The sequence below is a fragment of the Tasmannia lanceolata genome, unplaced genomic scaffold (assembly GCF_043159265.1).
Source record: "Tasmannia lanceolata isolate RefF3 unplaced genomic scaffold, GAP_Taslan_0.1 ptg000011l, whole genome shotgun sequence".
Taxonomy (NCBI): Eukaryota; Viridiplantae; Streptophyta; class Magnoliopsida; order Canellales; family Winteraceae; genus Tasmannia; species Tasmannia lanceolata.
In genome coordinates this window covers 21,658,111-21,683,176 of record NW_027518688.1, presented here as the reverse complement: position 1 = coordinate 21,683,176, position 25,066 = coordinate 21,658,111, and the positions used below count along the sequence as shown (strand labels likewise).

The window sequence follows — 25,066 nt, the reverse complement described above, 5'->3', positions numbered from 1 at the left end:
AATCCCAATACCTTGAGGGCCACACATCGCCCGATTCACACCGCTACGAATAATGATGTTCGTTAAGTAAATAAACAAATTTAATTGTCTAACAAGCTACAATAGTCTGTAATAAAGCCAAGCCGTTTCCCACTCCCATTCCCCACGACCTGCTACCTACGGTTGATGATCTAAAAAATGATAGACAACGTGGAATGAGCTTTTATGCTCAATACATAACAAAGAATCTGCATCGGTTGGATCAAGTATACAAAACACGACCAAAGCATTTAAATAAGATAAATGCATATTTTTTCCAAAGCAAAACTAGTATCATGATATAAATACAAAGCGACATAATTATCAATTGGAATAATCCGCACATAACTAATAGTTTGGAACAGTACACACAAGTTTCATGATACAATTAATTCAACTAGTTCACAATTCCACACTAGACATAGCTATGGCCTCGATCACATCTCAAAGTGACGGGCTATCACAATTTGCCAGCTTAACATCCCATACTTGCGTGGTTGTTGATCGGACCCACGTAGTCACGGCCAAGTTTTACAGCTCCTACCTGGCAGAGGTAACGAATCAGAAACTTTCCCACCATCAAGCACTCCCTATGGAGGAAAAATACCAATCTTTACGTGACTACGTACCAGTTATCACCCTCCAACTAGTTAAGGTCCGGATATCAATTCATAGCTATGCTAGTAACCGTGCACAAGGCACCAACCGGCCCACCCAGACCCAATCATCAGTCACCATGTAGAAGGCACCAACCGACCCACTCAGACCTAATCATCAGTCACGCCCCACTCGGGCCCAATCATAAACGTTCCATAGAGTAATAATGAACATACAACACAGATCAAATATCTAGAGATTTGCATGAAATGAAATCCAACGAAATACAGAAGAGTAAATCAACTAACAGATTTTTCGAAAATAAAACATATGCAAACCACGGCGTACTTGATCCAATACAGAAGGAGTTGATTGAGCATATTAGAGATGCTAAAACTCCAAAAGAAGCATGGGAGGCACTCTCATCTCTCTTTTCACGGGCGAACGATGCACGGTTGCAGTTCTTGAAGAACGAGATCGGCTCATTAACACAAGGTAATTTATCTGTTTTTGATTATTTTATGAAAGCTAAAAACTTTTGTAATGAGATATCTCAATTAGACGAGGTGTCTAAGATTAGTGAAAGTCGGATGCCGAGAATGATTATCCGCGGCTTGAGGCTTGAGTGTAGTGGTTTTATCACTTCTATTCGGGGTTGGCCAACGCAACCGTCTCTCCTAGAGTTGGAGAATCTCTTGATTAATCAAGAGATGTTGGCATGGCAAATGGCCGGATTGTCTGTGAAAGAAAATGAGGAAGCGCTTGCGGTGAATAGCAAGCGGAAGTGGAAGAAAAATAAAAAGCCAAAGGATGGCTATAAGAGGGATGATCGGGCTAATAACAATGACAATTCACAAGAAAAATGTGTTTTTTATTGTTATGGATGTGGGAAGCCTGGTCATAATAGAAGAAATTGTCGAGCTGAGATTGAGACCGATGATGGGAATTTTATTGTCGAATCCAAAGATTTTCAATGAACAGAGACCCATCGTAGACATGCATATCCCGTATCTCCTGTTAATCGATTTGATCTCATTCATCTCTCTTTGAAGTCCCCATCTTCCTCATGTAGTCCATTTAAAGGCTTGAACCCCACAAATTCAGCTTGCATTCAAATTTATTTGCCTTCTGACTCAAACCATCAGTATCAATATTCTATTGTTTGGATCTATTCTTTAGTACATCATTGAATAGTTGTAAGATGGAGTTCCATGTAGCAAGCATTTTGTTCACACTGCTTGAAATAATGCAAATCATCATGATCGGTTTGTGGCATGAATGCCCTCCTTATCAGGTAATGCCTCTTCCAGTTCTAGATGAATTGCGGGAAGACCTTTCTATGGACTTTGTGTTTGGTCTTTGGAACTCAACTACTGTTTCTTGCATAAGATAACAATATAAATTGACGGTCCGACTAAATTAAACTTAAACAATACTAGTTCAAGTTATTGTTTAGTTGGGTGCAAGGACAAGCAATCCTAGTCGTACCATTATATAATCACATTTCCAAACCATTTTAGTACGGATATTGAACTGATCAAATAATTGTTTTTATTTTCATTTATCAGATGTGGTGACCTTGGAGGTTTTTGGATCCTTTTGAAGAAATGGAAGATATATTGGCGGAATCAGATATTGAGTTGATTCATGTTAGAAGGTCTGCTAATGAGAAGGCAGATGCGTTGGCTTGAAGAGGGATAGTATGCAACTCGATGAATTGGTTTGATCTACTTCCTATTTGATGTCCCATTCATTGTGTAATTAGTTTTTTATTTTTTGTTCCGTAACTTTGGGTATTCCCTTTCGGGTGTTCCTTCTAATTCTTTTATAAAATTTGCCATTTCAAAAATAATTATCATTTATCACATGAGTAACCGACTCTAAAAGAGTGGCTGGAATAGAAATGGTGAAACTGTCCAATTTTCCACCGATGTTTGTGAGTAAGATTGTCTTATCCGTTTGTTTTTGAACCATGACACATTCTAGAAATGGTGGTCCAGATCAGCCAGCTAATAAACCAATTTTATTTCCGGGTTGGGTTAGGGTTGAGGCCTCGGGCAACCGAATATAACCTGAACCCGACTCCCTAATTTTATCTGAGTTTACTGACTCATATTCCTATTATATTAAATTAAAGTTCAATGATGAATTCACACCCTTCTAAAATAAATTCATTCTCCCTCTCTCTCTCTCTTAAAACCATACCCACCCTCACAACTCTTAAAGTTCAATGATGAATTCACACCCTTCTAAAATAAAGTCATTCTCCCTCTCTCTCTCTCTTAAAACCATACACACCCTCAACTCTCTCTCTCTCTCTCTCTCACACACACACACACACACACACAAACCATATATATATACTCTCATAACCTTCTCTATCTCTGTCAACACAACTCCTTGGTGGGCCTAGCAAAAGTTTTAGGTCTTTGAATAGGTAGGCCTTGCCCAGAAAATCATCTCCATAGTATGATCCTAATCCTAAAATTGAGGGCACCATATAACAAACTGAAGAGTTAGCATCATCCTAGCTATGAAGATGATTTTTGGGGGAACACAACTGAGTATTATCTTTGAACAGCTAGGCCCAACTGTGTTAAAAAAAAAATACATGCACCTACATGCGAAGACCATATATGACCTTTTTTTTAAAAATAAATACTTGGGCCCACCTTATTCAAAATCCAAACCATCCATTTGCTGAGCCCAATGCAAACATGCCATTCCTATAAAATCATCTTCATAGGATGATCCTAACTCTTCCATCTCTATACCGAGGACACCGTATGACAGATTGAAGAGTTGGGATCATTCTAGTCATATGCTTTTATGGGAAAGGAGATTTGCACCGGGGCCCAACAAATGAGTGGTTTGGATCTTCGAACAAGGTGGGCCCTAATGAATTTTCTAATAAATATTGATGTTTTACATTGACTTTAGTACTATGATATATGCCTAGATTTATTTTAGACATATGATTGTATTTGTCACGCCCCGAACCCAGAATTCGAGGTAAGGCGCACGTGACAGCCGTTGCATGCCCATAGGGTCGCCCCTACAAGCATGCAAGGCTCGTTTACAATTAACTATTCTCAACATTCAGAGCGATTAATAATTGCGGAAATTTTAGTCTCAATTAAGGCTTAAAGGAAATACATATATAGGTCTATAAATCTAAATCCAACAATACTCATTCGATAACAGTCACCTTAATAAAATAACAAAAGTCTCTAACTGGATTAATGAAAGAAAGCAAGAATCTCTTAAGCTCCAATCCAAGTGCCTGATCTCAGCAAGTCTACTGCCGCCATTCTGAATCTAAAAATTGTGAAACCACATAATGAGCTAACAGCCCAGCCGGTTTTCCAAATCCAAGCCAGCTAATAGGAAAACGAAAACAATGTAGGTGCGGGAAAAGAAGTAACATGCTATAGAAATTTAGCCAATGCAGAAATTGATAGGAAGCAAGAAAATCATTTCTACATAAGCTACATAAGAAAAACACATTCTTTTACAAAAAAAGGTTCCAACCACTCGGTTATGCAGTTTTCCGCCTTGAAATCAATGACTAAGAATATATATTTCTAAACACTTGGTTTTGCAGTTTTTTCACTTAGAAATCAAATACTTAACAGTCTTCTCTGTGGCCAATTTCCAACCTTATTGGCAAGTAGCGTAACCCAAGGCGAACACTCGTTCGCAGGACTCACAGGTCCAAAAGCGCGCAATGTAATATTATCAATAGCCAGAGGACTCCCTACTGGCGGCCCGAGATCAACCTTACGGGCAGAGAAAATTTGACCGGTCTACGTGATCACGTCCTGTGTATTCACCCACTGGTAGGTTGGGCACTAGATCCCCACCAGAGATCAACCTTACTGGCGGAATCCATTCCATACCAAGACTGTATACAATTATAGAGAGAAGCAATTTAATGTTTGCAATACCGTGCCATAAATTTTGTAAACGCTTCAAGCCATAGGGGACTCCCCCCATTCCAATCTATGAAAGCCATATCGTAAACAAAGTGCTTTTCAAATTGTTTGCTTCATGAATTCTAGTTTTCAAAATCATGTTCTTCATAAATCTTTTTATGTATAAGAATGAAAACATTTCAAGACTAAAGGATACCATGCATAATGACATTCAACTATTTAGAATGACATGCTAAAAAACGGCCAGTGAGAATCTTCTCCAAAACAGGTTCCAAGTGAGAGTAGATATGCAAAAATTGTAATAGAAAGCTTTCAACTTAGCTAATGTAAATATTTGATAATATACTGACATAGGGTAGGATCACCTAGCTTAAGAGCTACTCTAAGAATTTCCTTTAGCGAAGCACCCAGTTGAAACTTGTGGCTGTTATTTTGGGCGAGATGCATGGTAACAGAAAACTTCAGTCAATTTGTGAACATCCATTATCAAGAATATTGCTTTTATAATCTGTTTGCAGGTTGCCGAAATCCGAAATGATGAAGGACAACAAGGGCTTCAATTGGATAAGAGGGATGTCTTCTTGGAATAAAGAACTACTGGGTGAATTTCAGCAGCTTATAAATCTTAGAAGAAATCAACAAGTGACAAGGAATTCCATTGCAAAGGCTGGGTTAGAAGGGAAAAATTATAAGGTTTCTAGCCTTCAAAAACTCACGACCACTTATTTCCAATGTAGAGGTTTTCAATGGTTGCATTCCATCTATAAAGGCACTCTTATTTCTAGAAGGTAATCCAAAATGAGTCAGCCACTACCAACAGATTTCTTCTCTTCCTCTAATAAGAATGGAATCCCATCTAACTATGGAAGCAAGGACCTCCAATAAGCCTATGAAGCAGCTCTTTTCTATAGATACGATTGCATAAATAGATGCTACCTTATTCTCTACTAGCTGAAAAATTTATAGGAGGAAACCTACCAAGATTGCATCTTGAAATGATAGAGCTTCCTAATACATCCTACCCACTAGTGGAATATTCTATTCAAGGTAAAATTTAACTTTAGTGAAGGTGTTATATTCGGTCAATTGCTTTCCAAAATGAGCAGCCTTGTAAAAAGTGTTCAAATGGACTTTACTCCATTGATGATAATAGCACCCTTTACCATTTTCAATGTCTCCTGCCTAAACATAATGCTTCAATTTGAAAAAGATACCCACTTCCAAGTAATTATTCCTAAACTTGACATTGGTAATGGCACTCATTCCAATAAAATTAATCTTAAGTCCATTTGATAATAAGACCCATTACAAGTAGTTAAAACATGTTCAAGCATTGGGGCTGGGTGTTACGTAATTACCCCCTTCAAAGAATTTCGTCCTCGAAATTCACATACAAGAATAGTTCTCTCTCTCTCTCTCTCTCAACGATTTCTAAACTGAACTTAACACTTGAAACGATGCACCTCCTGAAACTGGATTCTTCCAGATCTACCATGCTTACTGGCTGATCACAAGGGAGATTGACATTTGTGAAAAGAAATGGAAACTACTACCTACCAATCCTCAAAGTTGTAAGATAGGTTCTTCAATAATCTTCAAAATCGTAGATAAACTTCTAATGGGTTACAAGATCATAAGCCTACGCTCTCATAGTGCACGAAATCATGTCTAGTATTCCACTGGCACCCAAGGTCATCCTCTATATTCATAAAAAGAGAAGAAAAAAAATTCATAGATCATAAAACTAGGTTCTCACAGTGTATATGACCATGCCTAAGATTTCCTTAGTTTCCAATTTCACCAATTATGTCCCAAAGATCCACAAGGTCACAAACCGTGCTCTACCTAAAAAGAACCTTGCATGGTCCTAACATCTTAGATTCCACCCAACTATCACTTCTCAGATTACTAGCCCGTAGGACCTAAAGCCTAAGCTTTGATACCACTTTACTGTCACGCCCCGAACCCAGAATTCGAGGTAAGGCGCACGTGACAGCCGCCGCGTGCCCATAGGGTCGCCCCTACAAGCATGCAAGGCTCCTTTACAATCAACTATTCTCAACATTCAGAGCGACTAATAATTGCGGAAATTTTAGTCTCAATTAAGGCTCAAAGGAAATACATATATAGGTCTATAAATCTAAATCCAACAATACTCATTCGATAACAGTCACCTTAATAAAATAACAAAAGTCTCTAACTGGATTAATGAAAGAAAGCAAGAATCTCCTAAGCTCCAATCCAAGTGCCTAAACTCAGCAAGTCTACTGCCGCCCTTCTGAATCTGAAAATTTTTAAACCACATAATGAGCTAACAGCCCAGCCGGTTTTCCAAATCCAAGCCAGCTAATAGGAAAACGAAAACAATGTAGGTGCGGGAAAAGAAGTAACATGCTATAGAAATTTAGCCAATGCAGAAATTGATAGGAAGCAAGAAAATCATTTCTACATAAGCTACATAAGAAAAATTCATTCTTTAACAAAAAAAGGTTCCAACCACTCGGTTATGCAGTTTTCCACCTTGAAATCAATGACTAAGAATATATATTTCTAAACACTTGGTTTTGCAGTTTTTCCACTTCGAAATCAAATACTTAACAATCTTCTCTGTGGCCAATTTCCAACCTTATTGGCAAGTAGCGTAACCCAAGGCGAACACTCGTTCGCGGACTCACAGGTCCAAAAGCGCGCAATGTAATATTATCAATAGCCAGAGGACTCCCTACTGGCGGCCCAAGATAACCTTACGGGCAGATAAAATTTGACCGGTCTACGTGATCACGTCCAATGTATACCACTTTACTGTCACGCCCCGAACCCAGAATTCGAGGTAAGGTGCATGTGACAGCCACCGCATGCCCATAGGGTCGCCCCTACAAGCATGCAAGGCTCCTTTACAATCAACTATTCTCAACATTCAGAGCGACTAATAATTGCGGAAATTTTAGTCTCAATTAAGGCTCAAAGGAAATACATATATAGGTCTATAAATCTAAATCCAACAATACTCATTCGATAACAGTCACCATAATAAAATAACAAAAGTCTCTAACTGGATTAATGAAAGAAAGCAAGAATCTCCTAAGCTCCAATCCAAGTGCCCGATCTCAGCAAGTCTAGTGCCGCCCTTCTGAATCAGAAAATTGTTAAACCACATAATGAGCTAACAGCCCAGCCGGTTTTCCAAATCCAAGCCAGCTAATAGGAAAACGAAAACAATGTAGGTGCGGGAAAAGAAGTAACATGCTATAGAAATTTAGCCAATGCAGAAATTGATAAGAAGCAAGAAAATCATTTCTACATAAGCTACATAAGAAAAATACATTCTTTTACAAAAAAAGGTTCCAACCACTCGGTTATGCAGTTTTCCGCCTTGAAATCAATGACTAAGAATATATATTTCTAAACACTTGGTTTTGCAGTTTTTCCACTTAGAAATCAAATACTTAACAGTCTTCTCTGTGGCCAATTTCCAACCTTATTGGCAAGTAGCGTAACCCAAGGCGAACACTCGTTCGCAGGACTCACAGGTCCAAAAGCGCGCAATGTAATATTATCAATAGCTAGAGGACTCCCTACTGGCGGCCCGAGATCAACCTTACGGGCAGATAAAATTTGACCGGTCTACGTGATCACGTCCAGTGTACTCACCCACTGGTAGGTTGGGCACTAGATCCCCACCAGAGATCAACCTTACTGGCGGAATCCATTCCATACCAAGACTGTATACAATTATAGAGAGAAGCAATTTAATGTTTGCAATACCGTGCCATAAGTTTTGTAAACGCTTCAAGCCATAGGGGACTCCCCCCATTCCAATCTATGAAAACCATATCGTAAACAAAGTGCTTTTCAAATTGTTTGCTTCATGAATTCTAGTTTTCAAAATCATGTTCTTCATAAATCTATTTATGTATAGGAATGAAAACATTTCAAGACTAAAGGATACCATGCATAATGACATTCAACTATTTAGAATGACATGCTAAAAAACGGCCAGTGAGAATCTTCTCCAAAACAGGTTCCAAGTGAGAGTAGATATGCAAAAATTGTAATAGAAAGCTTTCAACTTAGCTAATGTAAATATTTGATAATATACTGACATAGGGAAGGATCACCTACCTTAAGCGCTACTCTAAGAATTTCCTTTAGCGAAGCACCCAGTTGAAACTTGTGGCTGTTATTTTGGGCGAGATCCATGGTAACAGAAAACTTCAGTCAATTTGTGAACATCCATTATCAAGAATATTGCTTTTATAATCTGTTTGCAGGTTGCCGAAATCCGAAATGATGAAGGACAACAAGGGCTTCAATTGGATCAGAGGGATGTCTTCTTGGAATAAAGAACTACTGGGTGAATTTCAGCAGCTTATAAATCTTAGAAGAAATCAACAAGTGGCAAGGAATTCCATTGCAAAGGCTGGGTTAGAAGGGAAAAATTATAAGGTTTCTAGCCTTCAAAAACTCACGACCACTTATTTCCAATGTAGAGGTTTTCAATGGTTGCATTCCATCTATAAAGGCACTCTTATTTCTAGAAGGTAATCCAAAATGAGTCAGCCACTACCAACAGATTTCTTCTCTTCCTCTAATAAGAATGGAATCCCATCTAACTATGGAAGCAAGGACCTCCAATAAGCCTATGAAGCAGCTCTTTTCTATAGATACGATAACCCAAAATTTCCCGCATAGGAACTGTCCAAAACGATGTGGCTCACATGCCTTTTTCGTTATGCAAGCAATATTTCGAACAAGGAATTATTGACCCGTCATTTTCCTTTTTGAATAAATAGATGCTACCTTATTCTCTACTAGCTGAAAATCTATAGGAGGAAACCTACCAAGATTGCATCTTGAAATGATAGAGCTTCCTAATACATCCTACCCACTAGTGGAAGATTCTATTCAAGGTCAAATTTAACTTTAGTGAAGGAGTTATATTCGGTCAATTCCTTTCCAAAATGAGCAGCCTTGTAAAAAGTGTTTAAATGGACTTTACTCCATTGATGATAATAGCACCCTTTACCATTTTCAATGTCTCCTGCCTAGACATAATGCTTCAATTTGAAAAAGACACCCACTTCCAAGTAATTATTCCTAAACTTAACATTGGTAATGGCACTCATTCCAATAAAATTAATCTTAAGTCCGTATGATAATAACACCCATTACAAGTAGTTAAAACATGTTCAAGCATTGGGGCTGGGTGTTACAGTATTGCTTGTGGTATCGAATGCCTTGCATGCTTGAGGGTTCGCCTTGCAGGTGTGCAACGCTGTCGTGTGCCAGGCGTGAATATTGAGTCGGGGCGTGACACATATGTATGTCCTATGCACCTTATATCAAGGGGTAATCGATGATAATTTTATGAAAAAACCACAATAATAAAGTTACTTTGAGAAATAGTAGGTTTGGTTTATTATCTTGTCATATAAAGACGATCGCCACGTTTCGTAGAATCATCACACTTTAGATTTCTAATGCATCCTCCTTATAGTTTTATTTAATCAACTTATATTGAGAGAGGATTTTAATACTAATGCCAAATGGTCTTTGACATATACATATACTTTTACATAGATGACACTAGTAGTCACTTATTCAAATACATAGAAAAAGCCTAATTAACTAAGCAAAAGGCTTTTGGTTGTAGCAGTCAAGGTTGGTACCATAGCTCACACCAAGTATGTCGCAGTATCTCTTGTAAAATCCGATGCGGTTTGCGACCGCAACATTGTTCCCTTTGCCACATTCAAGTCCCCCATTGATGATGTTGGTGGAAACACCGAATCCAGGAAGGCGACCCGCGGTCTTATCTTCATTGGATGGTGTCCATCGGCTTGTGATGGCATCATGGCAGGAAGGTTTTTGTGATTTAGAGGTCATCCAATACCATATGGCTGTCTTAAATGAAACGGTAGCATCTGTGGAAACTAGATTAGGGTTGGTGAGAAGGTTCGCCCCAATGGCTTTTCCAGCTGGGCCATAGTCGTAGTTGCTGCAAGCAACAAAATCCAAGTCAAGATAGTCCTCTAGAAAGCTAAATCTAGAAACAGCAGAAAAAATGCATGGAAAAAGAACTTACTATGAGATTTGAATGGGACCTCGGCCGTGGTATTTTTTACCATAAGCGCATGGAAATTCTGCACTTGCAACGCAGTAATCTACTGGATTCTTGCCTTGTTCTTGAACGAAGCAATATCCTCATGAATATTGGTCGCCTAGTGCAGTTGCCCACTTACCTGAATACATCAATTAATGAATCATTAATTAATCACAGTAGATCCACGTTAAGTTGAAAAACTAACACGCATATATACATATACATTTTTTCTTTTAAACCCGGAAATTGAACAGCCCCGGGGCGGACCGCCAAGAATATATAAAAAGTGTCAGTCAATACAAAGGAGGCAGAGCCAACTAGCCTGGAGGATTACAAATAGAAAATGCTAGCAACCAAATAACCAAAAATGGGCTAGGGGGGACGGGCGGCAGCCCGAGGCACCAAATTACAGGGAGCACAGATCTCAGTGGAGTCTTCTGCATACCTTGGTGGTAGGTCTGATGTTAGGGAGGCCGGCAGCATCACATCTAGCAGCCCCTCTGGAATGGCGAGGCATATTTGCCCAGGACGAGTAGAAGAGGTTGTTCTTGGAGGAGCATCCGAAATTGGCGAGGGAATCAGCTACAAAATTGCCTTCTCGATATTGGTGTTGGCAGCTAGGGGAGAGGATAGCAAGAAGAACTTGAATCTCTTTCCAGAGGTATTGGATGGCCCAGGGGATTTGGCCTTTGCTAAGGATGAGGTCAATTAAAACTTTACTATCCGATTCAACTATTATCTTGGGCACTTTAAATGCCGAGCAACATCTAAGCCCATCCAAGAGTGCTCAAGTTTCGGCCACCATGTTGGATCCAATCTCGTAGTATAGGGAAAATGCGAGGATGATTTTTTGCATTATGGTCTCTGATTACTCCTCCACCCCCCGATTCCGGGTTGCCTTTTGAAGCTCCGTCAATGTTATCTATACATATATAATAGAGGAAATGTATATGTATCTATACATATATAATAGAGGAAATGAAGTATTTGCAGCTGCACAGATAAGCTATATGTGCATGGCTGCACAAACCATAGTGAGGGCCACATTTTTTGGGGGATCGAAAGCATTCATTTGGAAGGCCCTTCCATGGATAGGGTGTGTATAAAAAATCAGCCCTATAGGATCATCCTAACCCAATCAAAGTTGGAGGGGGAAATGGACAGACACTGTGACCCCCACTATGGTTTGTGCAGCCATGCACATATATCTTATCTGTGCAGTTGCACATACTTCATTTCCTCATATATATATATATATATGAGAAAAGAGAAGGTACTCCCTGGAGTAGATAAGTTCTCTACTCCCTACCTTAAAATAACAGTTGGGGCCACATTGTTTGGGTGATCCAAAGCATTCATTTGATGCGCCTTCACATAGAGAGGGTGTGCCCAAAAAATTAACTCGATAGAATCATCCTAACCCTATGAACTGTGGGGGCAAAAAATGGACAGATTTGTGCAGGTTTATACACGTCCATTTTTGCCTCCACAGTTCATAGGGTTAGGATGATCCTATCGAGCTGATTTTTTGGGCACACCCTATCTATGTGAGGGCCCATCAAATGAATGCTTTGGATCACCCAAACAATGTGGCCCCAACTGTTATTTTAAGGTAGGGAGTAGATAAGTTATCGACTTTAGGGAGTACCTTCTCTTCTCTCTCTCTCTCTCTCTCTCTCTCTCTCTATATATATATATATATATATATATATATATATATATATATATATAAAGGAATAAGATTGTGCGCTCGACCGCACCAAGCTTAGGTGCGGTTGAGGGCTCAAAACTGATGTGGGCCCACATTGTTAGGATAATCCAAAGCATTTATTTGCAAGGCCCTTACGTAGATAGGGTGTGTACAAAAAAATCAGCTCCATAGGATCATCTTAACCCATCCAGAAGTGGAGAGCAAAATGGACAGACACCGTTTGCCACAAATCTGCCCATTTTTGCCCTCCACTTTTGGAGGGGTTAGGATGATCCAATGGAGCTGATTTTTTGTACACACCCTATCAATGATGGGCCTTGCAAATGAATGGTTTTGATCGCAACAAAAAATGTGGGACCCATGTGTTTGGGCCCTCGACCCATATAACCTTATATGTGGTCGACCGCACAAAAAATGTGGGACCCATGTGTTTGGGCCCTCGACCGCATAAAAGGGACCGCACAGAAAATGTGGGACCCATGTGTTTGGGCCCTCGACCGCATATAAGAGACCGCACAAAAAATGTGGGACCCATGTGTTTGGGCCCTCGACCGCATATTTATATGCGGTCGACCGCACACTATATATATATATATATTTATATGTGTGTGTGTGTGTGTGTGTGTGTGTGTGTGTGTGTGTGTGTGTGTGTGTGTGTGTGTGTGTGAAAAGTGTTTCTAAGCACCTGTTTAGGGAGCTCCCTAAGCACAAGTGGCTTAAAAAGCCACTGATTGGTCGTATGGCGGGTCCACCTCTGCGGGGTCCACAAAAAGCGACCAATTGGTGGCTTTTTAAGCCACTTGTGCTTAGGGAGCTCCCTAAGCACGTGCTTAGAAACATTTTTCTCTCTCTCTCTCTCTCTTTCTCTCTCTCTCTCTCTCTCTGTCTATATATATATATATATATATATATATATATATATATATATATATATATATAGCGGAAGGAAAAAGAAATTTCTTTTCTTCTTATCTCAGATTTACACGTCACCATTACTCTTTTACCATTAACCCCTTTGCTGCTATCTAACATCTATATCTATGAGAAATTATTTGGGGGTACTGTAGACACCCCATTTTGACCGAACCCCTTTTTGCACTTGATTTGATTAAAACCCAAATAATTCTATGATCTGGTGACCCAAATTCGTCCCAAGGGTAGGATAGAGACCCATTTAGGTCCCTCTAAAATTTCAAAAAAATCCGTCGAGATTTGTTTAGCGAACAAGCAAAGTGGATAATGTAATGTGAGCATAAGGTAGTAGAAGGAGGGTGGTTTATCCAGTTTAGGGGTAGTCCAGTCAATGTATATTGCAGTGTATGTTGCAGCAGAGGGGGTGTCCCTGTAATTAAAGGGACTCGAATTTATTTTCATTAAAACAATTTCCTTGAACCACCCATTTTCTTATAAAAAAACGAGTAGAAATATACTAATAGGGGGTGTTTTGTCAACTTGTAGTGCCCAAAAATTATCCTCATCATCTATAAATAGAAAAAAGGCTTTCTCATTTTCCGGGGGAATGAAGTTTTCCCCCAAATTAGAAAACCCTAGCAGAGGATTAGAGAGAGAGTTTAGAAAAACCAAACCCTAACCCATTTCCATCTTCTCCGTCGAGATTCGACCGGAATCCGGTCGTTCTGCTGACAATCCGGCCGTCGGAGTTTCTCCACACCATCTTCTTTACATCCTCTTCACCCCTACCTTTGCCAAAACCATAGATCCATACCCTAGAAACCTAAATCTGTATTGTAAACCCTAAATCCAAACCCTCACTTCATCTTCTCCGGCAAGATCCCGCTAGAATCTGCCCGGATTCCGACCAAAGCTTCTATCTTCTTCTACTATATTAGCTTTACTTCATTCCTTCTTTGTAAACCCTCAATCAGCCATGGATTTGCCTCCCTTTACTTAGATCCAATCCAAATTCCAGTGACTCCGGCAAGATCTGCCGGAATACGGTCATCTCCCTCATTTTGCTGGTCAGCTTTTCCATTACAAATCTGATTTTGAACTCTGTTTTCACAAATTCTGTAAGCTGTACCTCCATTGATTCTGGCGAGATCTTTGCCGGAATCCGGCCTTCATTTATGCAACTTCTCCTCTCATTTTTTTTTTTAATCCTAACCTGAGAAAAAAAGACAGAGAGTGAAAGATTGAGAGGGAAGGGGCTGGAATAAAGAAAAGAAGAAGAGAGGGTTGCAGAGAGAAAAGAGGGAGAAATTGAAAGAATTAAAGGATAGGGAAAGATCTGAGCTAGAATCATAGAGAGGAATTGAGAGGGAAGCCTTTATCATTGCAAGAAATTTCAGAAAAAAAGATAGGCTTGAGTTCCACATCCGTCCATCTCCTCATCTAATACTACCACCAACAGGTCTAGCAAATCTGTTTGGATACAATCCAATTTCAAAATTCATTGAGTCTGACAAGTTTCGCCAGAATCTAATGATATAGCCAATTCCAAATTTGACAAGTCCTTGCTGTTTTGAATCAATACTATTTCCACCAATTGCCGATGGTCTATCATCTTCATGAGCAACTTCGAATTTGGGCAACATTTCAAGAGAATGTCAGCGGGAAAAATGGTTACTGTTATCTAGGATAAAAGGGCATGAAGTTACAGGCGAAATGGCTGCATTAGTCACCCTAATGTATGCCTCTATCCCCATTCAAAAATGTCTGCCCAGTGGAAGCGTAAATAGGCTTTGTAGCTCTTCAGCCCAATGTACATTGGAGAATTTGAGACCTGGTCTCCAACACTTCCCTACCCTGTGGCGTACACTGGTTTCTGCGTGCTTCGAGAAGGGTGTAAATGGCAACCCTTTGGGTCTTAATGCAAAGAATGTGTTCAGCAAATCATCTTTGTCAGACTATGTGGGTTAGCGTGATAGCATTTTTTTTGTTTTTTTTCTCTACTGGTGGTGACACTTCATTGGTACAAATGCTCTCATGTTGGTTCTCAAAGGCTTTACGGAGATTGGTTCAGATTTTTAGCCAGGGCTCTCTTGGATTGCAATCAATATCGGGTGTTGAACCCATAGGAGAATCCTTTCTTCACAGAGACACTTATATTGATCTCACTGCAACTGAAAATGCTGAGGAGCTTATAAGGATGGGGCTGCATCCAAGTGAAATCATTAGTGGCTACACAAAAGCAATCAATAAGACAATTGAACTTTTGGATGAGTTGGTAGAAAAGGGTTCAGAAACAATGGATGTGCAGAATAAGGACGAAGTTGTTTCCCGCATGAAAGCTACTGTTGCTAGCAAGCAGTTCATGCAAGAAGACATTTTGTGCTCCCTTATCGCAGATGCATGTATCCAGGTTTGCCCGAAGAACCCAGCAAATTTCAATGTGGATAATGTCCGTGTTGTAAAGCTCCTTGGAGGAGGTCTGTACAACTGTTCAATAGTTCGTGGTATGGTCTTGAAACATGATGCTGTTGGGAGTATTAAACGAATGGAGAAGGCAAACATTGCTGTTTTTGTGAGAGTTGTTGACACGTCTGCAACTGAAACAAAAGGAACAGTTCTAATTCATAGTGCTGAGCAGCTAGAGAACTATGCAAAAACAGAGGAAGCAAAAGTTGAGGAGCTTATAAAAGCAGTTGCAGACTTAGGTGCTAAAATTATTGTCAGTGGGGGGAGCAGTTGGAGAGATGGCATTGCATTTTTGTGAGCGTTACAAGCTGATGGTCCTAAAAATCAGCTCAAAGTTTGAACTGTGGCGATTTTGCCGCACAACTGGTGCTGTATCGATTTTGAAGCTTAGCCAGCCGAATCCAGATGAACTGGGATATGTTGACTCATTTTCAGTAGAGGAAATTTGTGGTGTTCGGGTCACTGTTATAAAAAATGAGGAGAGTGACAACACTGTTTCCACTGTGGTTTTAAGAGGAAGTATTGATAGCATATTAGATGACCTTGAAAGAGCTGTTGATGATACTAATGTGAGTGAAATTCCCCCCGGAATGGATTATTTAACAAGCAGTACAGTTTCAGAGGAAAACAATGACACCCCATCTGTAGTCGACCTTGTTCCCCACTCAGTAGATCAATGTATGACCGATTTACAAAAAGATGAATCCAATTGTCGAGGAACCTTATGGTCAAGAAAAATTTAGCTGCACTACATACAGATTCAGAGAATACCTGTACGGTTGATGGTTCCACAGGCACAGCCTGTCAAGTTCTACCACTCAAATCTTTGGATGATGTCCCTTGTAATGCTATGGATCAGTCGAAAGGTGCGGACAAGGGTTCCTGTCATGTAGAAACTCTTGCTTCTATGTTTCAAGGGTCATCCATGTGTGAAGAGTTGTCTACAGAAAATACATGTGCTAGCAAAGGTGAAAAACTGGGCACAGGCGTGAACGTGCAAGATGGTAAAGTTTCTGATGAGAACGAGAATGGTATTGGAATGGATTTTCCGGTGGATATTGAACCCAAGAATTCCGTGCGTAATTCGGCAAATGAGGCTCCAATAATGGCTGAAGATTACTCTTTGGGAGGTGATATGAAATACTTCGACGCATGCAAAAGTGGTATGAATGTCAGTTCTGGTGAAGTTACTTTAGAAGATCCTTACAACAGCAATAATGGTGCCACGAGACTCGATGCTCTGTTTCAAGATAGAAGATATTTCCCTTGCTCTCTCCCTATGGGGCTTGGACCATCTTTCTGCAGTTATTCGTCAGGCACTATTGGAGAAGGGTTCGACAATATTGAGTATATGAGTGATGTTGCTGATGTTCTAGTGGAGAAGAGTGCAGAATTAGCTGCTGCACAAACCTCTATCATGAATGAAGTGGCCATTGCGGCTGCGGATTCATTTTTTTCCTATTGCCGGTTTGCACATGCAGAAGCTGTAGAGAAAGACATTACAATTCTTTGTAGAATGATCTCAGGAGAAAAAGACTTGCAGCTGTATCCTTGGCCATTATTTTTGCTGATCATCATCTCATTTCCAGCATTTGATCATCAGACCTCGGTTTATGGTATTTTTCTGGTGTGTCATTTTTCCTCTTCTAACTCAGGTAACGTTTCTAATCTTCCTTTGCATTGCTAAAATGTTTATGATTGCTTTCCTTCTCCTGAATTTTCTTTTGAATGAAATATTTTTCAGACTATAAACCTGATTTCAATTTGATTTCTAGCTTTAATTTTGAGGTCATCTTTGATTATAAAGTGATTGGGAAGTGGTCTGTGTTATGAATTGGTTTTCACTTTATACCTTGAGATCGTAAATTGGTTAAGGAATTTAGCAATAGTCTGTGTAATGAATTTCCTTTTGCCTTCTTACATTGAGATTATAACAGCTCCTAGTTGATAATACCCTTGTGAAAAGGGCGATGAAGGAGTCATCCCAAGCCCATCCATATGGGACTTACTCAGTCCAAGTAGTGTTCCCCCTTCTTTATATAGTAGACTTGCCTAGTCTTTTAGGCGTCCTTTTAGATAGTTAGCTCCCTCATTACTAGGGCGATGAAGGAGTCATCCCAAGCCCCTCTTTTAAGAGAAATTGTTTAAGTTCCGTAGCATCCATTTCTTTTCATTTTAGAAGACTTTCCAAGTCTTTCAGATATTCCCTTTAGACATGTTTTATCCGATTGGTATTTCATTTGTTTTGTGATCATGCTAGTTTACTTATTTGTAACCACACTGGTGTACCTGTTTGTGAGCACACTAGTTTACTTGTTTGTGAATCACCCTTGTGTACTTGTTTAGTGTCTTTATCTCGGAATATGTTCCGAACTACGTTGGCTTGATCCCTTTTCATAGGGTACGTAGTGCAGCTTTGGATTCATATCCCAAGTCCAGCCAAACTTTTTGTAAATAATGTTTTAAACCTTCTTCAAAAATCTTTAAAATCTTATTTTCAAAAGATCTTCCTCTAGAGTTAGGAGTTTCTCTTAAATAAAGAGTTTTAGAGTTAGGAGTTTCTTTTTTATAGTGTGTTTGATTGTTTGTTTGCTGTGTGCTTGTTTTAGAGTTAGGAGTCTGTCCTAGAGTTATAGGAGTGCCTCCGTCCGGTCAGTTGGCGATTCACATTGCCGACTGATGACTAGGTCTTGGATACGTTAGTAATCCCATTATTTTCCTTAGGAAACACAGCCTAGTTACATATAGGTTGTAGGAACCACCTGCATTAGCTTAGGGCTAACCTGCATTTAGTTAGGGCATATAGGGTGTCCTAAAATCTAAAATCCATTGGAATTTAAATAATCACACAAGAAGCTTAAAGAACTAGTCCGGTCTTTTAGATCGAGTCTAAGATAGAGGTCTAGATGTCTTAGGCATCATAGCTTAGAATAGGTGCGAAGAACTACGTTGCCTTGATTCTCGTGGAGGCGGGGATACGTAGGCTTCTTTGGATGAACATCAGATCATCTAAAGACTCGGGCCTAGGTATAGATTAGAATCTTAGAGTTGTTTGGTATCGAGTCATTTTCTATGTTTTGCAGTGTTTTCTTACTTTATTGCGCAGACCTTATACTTTTTTTGGTGTGTCATGCATGTGTTTGTTCATCAGAACTTAGACACCCATTAGGCATGTCACTTATAACCTAGCTATGCTTAGGTGACACATGTTTCTTTTTATTTTATCTTGTGTGCCTTTGATTTCATCTCCGAGACATGCATGATTAGATAGACGTCTTCTCGGAGATATTCATTCCCATTTCATATGACTTTTGCCCAAAACTCTTCAAAATCAATAATAAATGGCATAAGAGACCAGGTGTTTGCACTTGGGCGGATGAGGTGCTCTTTAGACCTTCCGAATTCGTAACCAGGCACGAACCCTCTTTTTATAATCTCTGGTTATCCGTTGCAACAGAGCATAGTATGGGATCCTTGGCCCACTTCCTTGGATGGCGACTCTTCTTTTGTTTAAGGTACGCCTCGAATCTGGGCTAGTCCCCGAATCGAGAGGTATCTCACCTTTTGTATCGCCACTCATGCTGTGAGAGGCATTTCTTCTTTCGAGAGTTCCTTGGTAGAGCTCTCCATTCACGTGGATGATCCATAGAGACCTTAGCGCGTGGGGCTCGTCCCTCACCGCCGCCTCTCTCTCGGATCGGGGTCCACAGGCTGGCGACTCTGCTGGGGATCTCTTGGAACATTGCCTAACTCTGTTAAAATGCCATTTGTTATTAATTTTGAAGAATTTTGAGCTAAAATCATTATAAATGGGAATTCAATCGCTTAGAATCCAGGGGCACCAAATAGGTGTTTAAAACAAGGGATTCACACACTGCACAGAGACATACATCATTTTGTTCTTTATTTTCTTTTATTGATTTTATTATAATTGGCTCCACGGGATAGAAACAATGCGTGCCACATGGGATGTCATTACCCTGTTGGTGCTGTTGTATCTATTTCCAAGCTATGCGCTCGTGCTGCACCCGTAAACACTCGGTGCACTTGTGTTTACAGCAGCCGATGAGCAATGAAGCATACTATGTATAGCACTCGGTGCACTTGTGTTATACATACTAAGTATGGATCATATGCATAGTACCTGATTGAGTCCGGAGCTCTACTTTCCTTTTACATATATTATGTACATGAGTATATTTGCTAACCTAGTAAAAACCCAATTAGGACTTACTTGTACTTATATATGTATTTTATTCATATAGGAGCGAACATGTGTTACTTACACATGTTGGAGCCTAGATTTAGGAACCATATCTTATCCATAGATTATTGTAGCTCACCTTATGTGGCTACAACGCGGTCCTAGTACACTCACATGTCTGTCTTGAGTCAAGCTTCTTGACTCTGCGGAATTATATTTAGGGCTGGTGCCCCTGGTTAGGGTATATATATATATTTGCCTATTTATTTGAATTATTAGTTTAGGACCTTCATATTTAATGAGGTTTCCCTATCTAATTCAAATCAATTATATCAATCCAGTTTTCAGATTTAGACCTAGCCTGTCGCTCTTTCTTTGTCACTCTTATGGCTATGGTTTATCTTTCGATCCATTGATGGTAAAATTTGATCCTTAGACTTAAATCTACTCATCTTGTGAGGTTTCTTGGTCTAAGTTTACCTTTGATATCAATTCATTTCTCAAAATTTGGACCTGGTCAGTGACTTCTATGTTGACACTCTTATAGCCATGATCGATTCTTCAATTTTTTTTGATGGTCGGATCCGACCCATTGTCACATGTCATCAACTATGATTAGTTTTTCCTTGGTTACCTTTCTTCAGTGACCATATTCCGTTTACCGATTGTGAGCTTATTTTACCACCATTATTTGAGTAAGAGTATTTTGTTGAGAGTCTTACAATACTGTGCTTCTATTCGTCCACCCTCATGTTGAGCTTTGAGATTCCTTTTGTAAGGCCGTCATGCTGCCAAATTTTACCTAAAATATTTTCGAGTATGACCGCCATCATTCAAAGGCAATGATAAACCATGAGTTCACCTTACCATGATTCTTTTGTTTGTTCCTATCTATCCATTCTATGGAGTATCATTAGATTATTGGTTTTTTATCCATAATCTATTCCTTGGTTTGTTGTACATGGAATTGATCCGTATTTTCTATCACGGATTCACCATTTTTATATCGTGATCGCTAATGGGTTGGTTAAATCTTGTCTATCTTTCCTGCGAATGCATGGTCATTGCTAAGATCAAAGCCTATTTCGATTATGGGTGTTTATCATTCCTAATCTTTCATACCCAAATGAGTGGATTGAGGATTCTTTGAGACCCTGTGGGTGAAGGTCATATTATCACTGTATATCTTTTTTATGACCTTCATAGACAGCCTCCTTTTGACATTCCGACTCAAAATACCAATTGATATGCTCAAGGTTGCGCTCTTATCTCGATTTGTTGAGAATCTTTATCCCATGATTATTCATCTAGTGTGTGCTTCCAATTCGAAAGTCTAATTTCAACAAATGACCTTCCTTTCAAATGATTAACCATTTTCAAACACATTTGATCAAGGCAGTTTATTACTTCCCCTATATTGCCAACATATCATTTTATTGTCTTACTTAACCCTGGCCTTGTAGGGTTACCCTTTCTGAGATTCCTACTTCAGGATCAAACTCAGTAGATACATTTATCATGGAGGAAGGTGTATCGCCCAGGAAGTTTCAGTGCCACTCTCTTGCTCATGAAGAAGTGTCCAGTTTTCAAAGTTTGTCTTTTGTAAAGTTTATACCAACTCTTGTGTCAAAGTTGGTAATTCTAGTCGTGTCATCAATAATTCGGAGTATATAATGTTTGCCAGTCTTCTTATCGAGTCAATGTCCAGTCTTCTATTGAGTCTGATGTGGAGCCCGTTGAGGCACGTCTAAAGTCTTCAATGTATTTGAAGTTTCCAATTCAATAAATACTTGATTACAGTGTTATCTGTATTGTTATGATTCACTCTTAGATCTAATGTTTAAATAAACAAAGACACCCTTCTTGGATGAGAATGTAGATGAAATTTCTCTTGAGATTTGAAAAATGATCAAACTAGAGAAAGAGCGTCTAGCATAGCCACTTAAAGAGGAAATCGAAGCTATTGATAGTGGTATTGAAATCCGAAACTCAGGAAAGATGGATTGGCAAAACTTTATCTCCCGAGGAGAGCGAAGAATTGATAAACCTATTTAAAGGGGTTCATAGTAGTCTTGCTTGATCCTATAAGGATAAACCGGGTGAATGCCAGGGTATGGTGCAAAGCAAGACTCCATTTGTTTGAGACTTCGGGTCCAAGAGCAAAATTCAAGAGAGATGGACATCAGACATCCTATGGAGCTGATGAAGAAGTGAGAGAGGACTTTCTCAAAATGAAGTCATAGATTTGAGCCCTAAAAGAACAATTGGGCTGTGTATTTTCATTATGATTCTGAGGTGGAATATTTCAAGAAGAAAGGACATTTTTAATGTTTAGAATATGAGAGAAAGACAAAGAGAAGGGAATGTGTCCCTTGACAATTCTTTTGGAATATCAAAGACCCGGATGATGGAGTCAATGAGATAGATCGCATATGAGAATCGTCTTTACTATTTGAAGACAAATGAAAGTTGACGAATCTTGAGCATAAATTCAAGATCTCGAGAAGAGAATGGAGCACCGTGGTTGAAGTCTTGCCAGAAAACCGCCAGACTCCTCGATAAAAATATTCAAAGTCTTTGAACCTTAAGCAAAAGAGCTTATGCGCCAAAACACTAGGAGGTCATCCTTGGACGTTTGAACCTTTATAGCCAAAATCCTAACGTTTTAAAATCCATTTGTGAACCCTTTGGGCCAAAAGTCAAATCAAACCATTTCTTTCTAACCACATTATAAACCAGGGGCATTTTTTTTTATGAGTTTGAACTACGTTATGACCTGATCCCCATCTCTTCAGGGGTACGTAGGTAGCCTGATTTATTCAGGTTCGGTCAACCTTTGGAATAAATGTCAATTATTCCCTTACAAAATTTGAAGCTAAAAGCTAAACCATTCTTTGATAAACCCCAAAGCGAACTACGCGGACCTGATCCTCCAATTTTGAGGTACGTAGGTAGTCTGGCTAGACCAGATTCGGTCCAAATCGTTTGAACTTTTAATATCCAACCCTTTTGAACCTAAGCCTACCTAGAAAGTCCTTCTCGTGAAACAAGCAAATGTTCAAGGCAATTGAAAATAAAAACAGAAAGAAATGAGAAAAATGAGAGTCTGAAGACCCACTAGGTTGAAAACCCGAGAGGGCAGCCTAGATAGATACATGTACTTGCTAAGTCAATAACCAAAGGTGTTGACTTATGCAAAGGCAAAAGTAGCGGTTTACAGGATTGAAAAACCTGATAAAGGAATCTAGTCAGGGGCAAAGACTTCACATAATGAGTAAGTTGATGAGATGCAAAAGGAGTTCCACAGTTATGAAGAACTCAGAAATTCAAATAGTGCAAGCAAAAGCTGAGACGAGTGGTCTGGAAGACAGAAAACTTGGAAGACATTAGTTATGACTTCCTGCAAAGAGAGAAGTCGATGAGACAGAAAAAGTGATTTCTGAACAGGGCAGGATCCTGGAATCCGAATAGTGTCAGTGAGACTTACTTTGACATCTTTCTAAACTAGGGGCATTAAGACTGAGCAATCCGAAAGGGGTAATAACCATGACGGAAATCCTGATGGAAGAAACTAGAGCCTCTTGACATGGTTTTCGAGAGTACTCTAAGAGTGGCTAGTCTTACCATAATAAAATAACACATTTTATCTAAGGGTGAATCAAGAGTCAGTCAAGTCCCTTGAATAATCTGAATCTTCTTTGATCGAGTCCGTGGAAGTTTGTTCTTCATTCTTATCTGTTTCCTTTCAAGGTTCAAAGTCTTTGGCACTGAAAGAATTGGTGTATACCTTTTGAAATGTGGAGAAAATCTAGAGTAGATCTTGACTTAGGAATCGAAGAAAGGAAAGAGACCTGCCAAGGATATCAAGCCTCAAGTTATGAGCGGTAAATGAGAAAATTCTCAGATTCAGCCATTGTGAAAATTCTTTTACCCACTATACCAAAGAAAGAACCCATATAAATTCAAATCTTTTCTACTCATCTTGGTTTTGCTTTCTTAAGACTTTTGTCATGGAAGTACATCATACTAGGGGCATCTTTTATGACTTACGTCATAAAAGATATCAAACATAATGGTAACTGGGATAACTATTCTCAGCAAATGAAAACCAGAGAAGCTTGAGCACAATCTTTGGGCCAGTCTCTTCAATCAAATTGTTTTCTTTTGAAGTCAAGTTTTCAGAAAATCTTATCCCTAGCGGTGTCTAGAATTTGCTCCTGCAACCTTCAAACCCCCAGCAAAATGCTTTTCACTCGTTTAAAAGGGTCAATACCGAAAATTTTCTTCAAGTTTCTTGAGTTTTATCTTCAGCAAAGATCATGCATTTTCAATCATTCTCGGCAAAGGATGATTTATTCACCTTGTGAAATCGATCAAAGTTGGTCATTTCTTCAATCATTTCAATGAACTTTCCTTTCATTTTGTAAATATTTTTGCCACAGGCTCCGTGATTTGGAGTTTGGCATTTTCTTTTATCATTTTGTATATATTTTTCCCAATGGCTCCGTGATTTGGAGTTTGGCATTTTCTTTTATCATTTTGTAAATTTCTGCCAATGGCTCCGTGTTTTGGAGTTTGGTATTTTCTTTCATCATGTTGTATATATTTTCGAATTTTTGCCAATGGCTCCGTGATTTGGAGATTGGTCTTTTCTTTCACCATTTGAAAGATTTTCAAAATATTTTCGCCAATGGCTCCGTGATTTGGAGATTGGTCTTTTCTTTCACCATTTGAAAGATTTTCAAAATGTTTTCGCCAATGGCTCCGTGATTTGGAGATTGGTCTTTTCTTTCACCATTTGAAAGATTTAAAAAATGTTTCCGTCAATGGCTCCGTGATTTGGAGATTGGTCTTTTCTTTCACAATTTGAAAGATTTTCAAAATGTTTTCGCCAATGGCTCCGTGATTTGGAGATTGGTCTTTTCTTTCACCATTTGAAAGGTTTAAAAAAAAATGTTTTCGCCAATGGCTCCGTGATTTGAAGATTGGTCTTTTCTTTCACCATTTGAAAGGTTTAAAAAAAAAAAATGTTTTCGCTAATGGCTCTGTGATTTGGAGTTTGGTCTTGTCTTTTATCATTTGAAAGATTTAAAAAATATTTTCGCCAATGGCTCCGTGAT

The 25,066-nt window shown here is 39.2% G+C and overlaps 1 protein-coding gene and 1 pseudogene across 1 annotated transcript; one reads left to right on the top strand and one right to left on the bottom strand.

Annotated features, from left to right (window-relative positions):
* Positions 1-10,178: 10,178 nt before the first annotated feature.
* LOC143886035 (basic endochitinase C-like) lies at positions 10,179-11,136 on the bottom strand. Its single transcript, XM_077390032.1, has 2 exons — positions 11,099-11,136; positions 10,179-10,596 (listed from the first exon to the last, which is right to left on the bottom strand). The coding sequence occupies exons 1-2, from the start codon at positions 11,134-11,136 to the stop codon at positions 10,179-10,181; spliced, it is 456 nt and encodes a 151-aa protein (XP_077246147.1).
* A 4,103-nt stretch (positions 11,137-15,239) lies between these two features.
* LOC143886256 (T-complex protein 1 subunit theta pseudogene) lies at positions 15,240-16,490 on the top strand (annotated as a pseudogene).
* The last annotated feature ends 8,576 nt before the right edge of the window (positions 16,491-25,066 follow it).